Source organism: Macadamia integrifolia, chromosome 6, assembly GCF_013358625.1.
Source record: "Macadamia integrifolia cultivar HAES 741 chromosome 6, SCU_Mint_v3, whole genome shotgun sequence".
Classification (NCBI taxonomy): Eukaryota; Viridiplantae; Streptophyta; class Magnoliopsida; order Proteales; family Proteaceae; genus Macadamia; species Macadamia integrifolia.
The window spans coordinates 21,115,703-21,122,381 of record NC_056562.1 but is presented as its reverse complement, the minus strand read 5'-3'; the positions used below and the strand labels follow the sequence as shown (position 1 = coordinate 21,122,381).

The 6,679-nt window shown below is 38.9% G+C and overlaps 1 protein-coding gene across 1 annotated transcript; it reads left to right on the top strand.

The window, feature by feature from the left end:
* The first annotated feature begins 922 nt into the window (after nt 1-922).
* On the top strand, nt 923-6,501 carry LOC122081566 (protein NRT1/ PTR FAMILY 7.3-like). Its single transcript, XM_042648746.1, has 5 exons — nt 923-1,063; nt 1,314-1,458; nt 3,600-3,817; nt 4,086-4,648; nt 5,126-6,501. The coding sequence occupies exons 1-5, from the start codon at nt 1,037-1,039 to the stop codon at nt 6,027-6,029; spliced, it is 1,857 nt and encodes a 618-aa protein (XP_042504680.1). The 5' UTR covers nt 923-1,036; the 3' UTR covers nt 6,030-6,501.
* Nucleotides 6,502-6,679: the final 178 nt, after the last annotated feature.

The window sequence follows — 6,679 nt, the reverse complement described above, 5'->3', positions numbered from 1 at the left end:
CTAAGCAATTTGAGGGACAAAAATGATCAAATAATTAAAATGTGTAACTGCTTCTCTAATCCAAATGTCACCAACTTATCATAAATATTTCCAATAATGGAAAGACTATGGAATTGTATGCTACATAATTGAACATATGAGTAGACTAATTCAAAACTAATCATAATTAGTTCGTTTATTCTTAGAGATAACTTCATTATTTTTAGTAGCATCATCTTTAATTCTTTCTTATCTGAAGTTTTGGATGAGATCATTGTTGCAAATATGGATTGCAACAATGGTGCTTCCACCATCCTTCTGTTGAATACCATAGAGAGAATCATGCATAAAAAGTGGTGTACCCAATGCATAAGGCTCTCGTGGCTAGTGCGAGGTCTGGGAAGAGTCTCAGTATACACAGCTTTACCCCCGCATCAAGAAGAGAGAAAATCATGCATATATACTCTATATACACACAAATCTCTTCTCCCCTTCCTCCTCACCCCCAAAAAAAGAAAATGGAAAGAAGGAAAAAAAATATTAATAAAAATAATAAAAAGATGAAAGACAAGGAGTTTAGTTTGCTGAGCTTGTCACATAAGGTCTGTATGTCTTGTGGGTCAAAAAGACTTGTAACACTACTAAAAGGAAAGGAAAGGAAAGGAAAGAAGATTTGTAACACTAGGAAACCATTAGAGCTGTTTTAGATATGTCAAAATCGAAGCAACCCTGTGATAGACAATGTGAATATTTAAAAAGTAAACCCATTTAGCCTTAGTTCTGGATACAACTGAGCCACGCATCCCTTTCACCCCTCTCCCAAAAATTTGAAACTAAACAATATTTTAGTGATGAAATGGCCCATTTGGGTCTCACCTATTTTCTTGTCTAATTTCCACCGTCCACTTGTCATTCTCACCCTCTATATATACACTTCTGTACTGCTCTTCTTTCTCCAACTTAGTTCTGTTCTTCTCTCCATAACCAGCACTAGCTACCTCCTCCTCTCTCATCTTCTCCTTACATATCTTACGGTAGTGCCTTCTCAATACCAACAATGGCATGCTTTGAAGTCTGTAAGAAGGTGAGATTTGCTGTCCTCTCTCTCTCTCTCTCTCTCTCTCTCTCTCTCTCTCTCTCTCTCTCTCTCTTCACCTTATCATATAAAGATCATCACTTCCAGTGGGATGCTTCTAAATCTTTCTTTTCTTCACTGATGCAGTTAAGATCATCACATGCATTACTGTTAACCTTTTAAGATACATGCAAAGGAATTATACGTAAGATTATCATAAACTAATGTTCTTTTAATTTTCTTAATTTTCTTGTCTTAGATAAGGGAAATGGGAGGAGAAAAAGAGGGAAAGAAGATCAAAGAAGAAGAAGAAGAATTCACCATTGATGGTACCATCGATCTACGCGGTCGCCCGGCAATCCGTCAACGAAGTGGACGATGGGGTGCCGGAATTCTGTTACTTGGTAATCTCCAAAACTATGGAAAGTGGTAGCCATAAGAAAAATGTTAAAGCTTCCTTATTATAATTATTTAGAACCCTTTTTTCCTTCTCATCTTATATAACTATTTATTTTCCAACATAAATCTTGTCAAGGATTCTAGCCATATTTCCTTTAGATGTATAAAATGATAATTCTAGCTTAGTTTATGAGGTTCATGCATAGTCTGATCAGCTACCTAGGTGGATATGGGGTCCCACCTTTGATGTAGAAACTTCTCTTAATCCATGCTCAGACTTTCTTTTGACATGACTAAACCCCATGAATAATGAGATCTCATGTGAAAAGATTATCACGTAGAAAGAAAATTCAGACTCGTTTACGGAATCTGGATCGGTACCTTCCCAGCCCTTCTCCCACACTCCATCCCCCATTGACACACCTCTGATTCGGCGTCAGTGAGGGGATGGAGCGAGGAAGATGGCTTAGGGCGGTTACCATGTGGGGAGCTGATCCGTAACCTAGCTCGTTCATGCATGTGTGGGTCATCTCTTTTTAGTGGTGGAGAGCTTTAGTGTTCTCTCTCTCTCTCTCTCTCTCTCTCTCTCTCTCTCTCTCTCTCTCTCTTTTGCTTGACTATATTATATAACCAGCTTCACGACACACAAGATCAGGTGAGAGGTTTTGGTCTACTTTATAAAACATGAAATGGAAGAGAGAGAGAGAGCACGTGTATAATGTATAAGATTTGTGTCTTTCCTTAGAACTACTATTGGGATTTTTTTTTTTTTTTGGAAGTTGATATGGGTTAGTAGACCAATCACCATTCATATCACCACCACCACCACAACATTTTTGTAGTTTCAAAGCATCATCTTCCACTAAACATGGAAATGGGCGGTGTGGATTTACTGATAGATGTCAGTTGTAGTAGAGGTGATCGAGCTAATATTACCATGCTAAGTGACAAGAACGTTACACATGATCCATATGTGGAATAAGGGTTTGGAATGAGGCATATCACCCAAAAGTTGAACCCATAAGATGAATTTCTAACCGTTCATTCTGGTTTAGGTATAAGCCGCCATAGGCATGCATGTGCACACTTTTGTTATGAATCAAATCGATAGGGAAATACTGTTTAAGGGAAGACGTATAACAACCTATTCTGGAGGATGGGTGTGAGGCCTCCTTCCCTTTAGGCTGGAGAAGGGTCACCAACAAAATCTTAAAGGCTTAAATCTTATTAACTTTTGTTAAGGACACTGTGGTCATCAAATTAATAGTTAACAAATAGGGTTTCTCTATCATATCTGTTCAAAACATAAAAGGATTAACATAGTAATAGTAGACCCCCCCTCTCTCTCTCTCTTCTTCCCCAATAGTCATAAAAGGGGCTCTTTCTCTCTCTAGAGGTACCCTAATATATCAAAACAAAGTGGCACCCAAATCACAAACCCTAATTTCAAGGATTTTGAAGCCCAACTAGTAACAGTTTCTAGTGTTTTATTTATGAAAAATTTTGGGTCATTTTTTGTTTTTGTTGGTGATGGAAGAGAGTTTATCAAGTTTGTACAGGCTAGATCAGGACACTCATGTTAAACTGCTAAACACGTATTTAATTAAATTAACTACATGAATATTTGGAATTAATTTTGTAATAATTAGTACTCTCTATACCTTACATATGGGCTATGTTGCAATGTGTAACACCAAGATAAATCTGTTATGAAAACCAACAGAGGTGGAGGAAAGAATCTCAGAGGTAATCCTGTATATATATATATATATATATATATTTATATTATTGAAATGCTTAACTTGGATGCAAATTTTATTCTGATTAATTTAAACATAACCCTAATATAAGGCTTTGGTTTGTTGCCAAATCTGCATGGGTGTTGGGTTCAGCTTTTTGGGCTTGATTTCAGCTTCTCAGCAGAGAATGTTTGTCCTTCAAACCTTTTAGGTGATGAAACCTGATCAACTTAAGATCCATCCTTCAACTAGAATAATTAGTAGGAGAATGTTTAGCTTAGGAAATCACTCAAGAAGGAGAAATTAAGTCTATAATCCTCACTTAAGCACATCAATTTATTTTTTTAAAAAATCAAGCTTATCTAAAGTTGGGTATTAATTTTTGGTGGTAATGATGCATGAAACAGTGAATCAAGGGCTGGCCACACTTGCATTCTTTGGAGTTGGAGTGAACCTGGTTTTGTTCCTTACAAGAGTCATAGGGCAAGACAATGCTGAAGCTGCTAATAATGTTAGCAAATGGACTGGAACCGTCTACATCTTCTCACTCGTCGGTGCATTCCTCAGTGACTCCTACTGGGGAAGATACAAGACCTGTGCCATTTTTCAGGTCATCTTTGTGATTGTAAGTAATCCCTCATTAATTAACAGCCCTCTTCTTTTTGACAATTAATGAATGGACTAAGTTTCACTCCACCAATAGTGGAGAGAGTCTCTTCACCCAATACATAGCTTAAGGAATGGTTTAGGTCTTGGCTCACATTGATGGTGCAGTGAATTATGATCCAAATAACCATTCCTCCAATAAGAAATCCTTTGCATGATGATTAGCTTTTCTAAGCTTGTCATTGTCTTATATCCTAATTACTCTTCTTTTTGTGCTTTTATGACAGGGTCTGGTACTATTATCACTATCATCATACCTTTTCTTGGTTAAACCTAGTGGCTGTGGGGATGGACAAACCTCTTGTGGGCCTCACTCACCATACTATATAGCCTTCTTTTACCTATCTATATACATGGTTGCCCTAGGCAATGGAGGGTACCAACCTAACATAGCCACATTTGGGTCAGATCAGTTTGATGAAGGGGACAGCAGGGAATCACACTCAAAGGTGGCCTTCTTTAGTTACTTCTATTTGGCTTTGAACCTTGGCTCCCTCTTTTCAAATACCATTTTGGGGTATTTTGAAGATGAAGGGATGTGGGCACTAGGGTTTTGGGTATCTAGTGGCTCTGCATTTGTAGCATTGGTCCTATTTCTAGCTGGGACCCCAAGGTACAGGCACTTCACGCCAAGTGGCAACCCTCTCTCCAGATTTTCCCAAGTGGCTGTCGCCGCGGTCAAGAAATGGAGGGTTGAGATGCCAGTAGGTAAGGAAGATCTATATGAAGTGGACGGAAAGGATTGTGCCATCAAGGGAGGTAGAAAGATGCTCCACACTCAGGGATTCAAGTAAGTTTAAGAGCTATAACTTCATTTACATTTCCTTGCCTGAGTTTCTCTAGATAGGTCTAATTTGGTATTCAGTGTTTATTGAGAAAATGAAGCACATCCACAGATAGGTTCCTTTCATAGGAGAAGGGCAATATCCAACACCAATCTCATCTAATGAATAAAATATAGTATCTTTACAAGATTAATCACTTAATGCAATCCCCATACTTGTTCACTAGTGAATATCTCCAAATTGATGGACCACCACTTTGTGGTCCTGCCATCACTAGGATTCTACTGACTGTAGGAAAGCACCATAGAACCTTTTGAAATGTCTGGAAGGCACCTAGTATCTGTGATTTGGTTGTCACAATTCTTGACCCGACCGACCAACCCAACGATTCGTGCTTGGTTTTTCACTGTTTAGATTGGCCAAAATGATCCAGATTAAGTTAAAGCAAATTCTAACTCCTCTCTCTTGTGCAATGTATACAGGTTCTTGGACAAAGCAGCATATATCACTTCAAAGGACATCTCCCTACAGGACAAGGAGGGTCTTCACAGCCCTTGGCGTCTCTGCACAGTTACACAAGTAGAAGAAGTGAAATGCATATTGAGACTTCTCCCAATTTGGCTATGCACCATAATCTACTCAGTGGTCTTCACCCAAATGGCTTCCCTTTTTGTAGAACAGGGAGCAGCTATGAATACTTCCTTTGCAGGCTTTCGTATTCCTCCTGCAAGCATGTCTAGCTTTGACATTCTTAGTGTGGCAGCTTTCATTTTCATTTACAGGCGAATTCTCGATCCTTTTGTTGGAAAACTACGAAAGACAGGTGGTAAAGGCCTTACTGAGCTTCAGAGAATGGGAGTTGGATTGATTATAGCAATAATGGCAATGATCTCAGCAGGAATTGTGGAGTGCTATAGGCTAAAATATGCTCAAGGTGAATGTCTGAATTGTGAAGGTTCAAGTTCTATGAGCATCTTGTGGCAGATACCTCAATATGCATTCATAGGAGCTTCTGAGGTGTTTATGTATGTGGGTCAATTGGAGTTCTTCAACGACCAGACACCAGATGGATTGAAGAGCTTTGGGAGTGCTCTTTGCATGTGTTCCATTTCACTGGGGAACTATGTGAGCAGTTTGCTTGTGTCCATTGTTGTGAAGATCTCTAAGAAAGACAATATGCCAGGATGGATCCCTGGGAACCTTAATAGGGGTCATCTAGACAGGTTTTACTTCCTCTTAGCAGTTTTGACTACTGTTGATTTTGTGCTTTATATGATATGTTCCAAGTGGTACAAGTCTATCAAGTTGGAGGGAAAGGGTCAAGACATGGACAATGAAGATGAAGAAGATGAGGACAATGACGAGAATGACAACTTCAGTGTCTAGCTTAGAGTGTATTGTTGCTTCTATAACATATACTTGTAACACATAAATAAAACAGGAAGGGAGGTGGGGGGTTGTTACAGTCACACTCAATTGGGAAAGAAGAATACTGTATAGTGTAAGACTGAAAACCCCACCACACACTCTCTCTCTCTCTCTCTCTCTCTCTCTCTCTCTCGTACAAGTTACACCCTTTTCTCCTATCCTACTGTCCCTGAAATGCAATGTAAAGACTAAGAGCTAGACTGACCAAAGAGGGGTTTAAGAGGTGGGAGATATTGATCAAGGTCCTGTCCTTAATCCCACTGGCTCTTATTTGTTGATTCTATTATAGGCATAGAATTGACAATAATGTTGTAGGGAATTTTGTAAGTTAGAGAGACTTGGGTCTTTTGTATCTCATTTCTGTTCCACTTGAATTGCTCAATTAATGTTAAATTTTAATAAAAGTCTAATCTTTTCTTTGAAGCTCTAACTTATGTTTTCCTGATAAGTTTTCAAGTATGTCTTATTTGGTAATGCCAAGTGCATGCTTGGTTGCAGATTAAGAAGCAGGGTGCTGCTTCACCTAGCTTTCAACTCAGACTAGCTTTCACAAGTGCAAAACAAGGATAGCGGTCCCCAAGAAGAGCTAAACTAAACCACTTGTACGC

What these genes read in the sequence shown, in the direction of transcription:
- LOC122081566 (XM_042648746.1), top strand. Translation starts at nt 1,037, where the DNA reads ATGGCATGCTTTGAAGTCTGTAAGAAG. An exon ending in GCTTTGAAGTCTGTAAGAAG is followed by an intron (nt 1,064 to 1,313) that starts GTGAGATTTGCT and finishes TTCTTGTCTTAG; the next exon opens with ATAAGGGAAATGGGAGGAGA. An exon ending in TTCAGGTCATCTTTGTGATT is followed by an intron (nt 3,818 to 4,085) that starts GTAAGTAATCCC and finishes CTTTTATGACAG; the next exon opens with GGTCTGGTACTATTATCACT.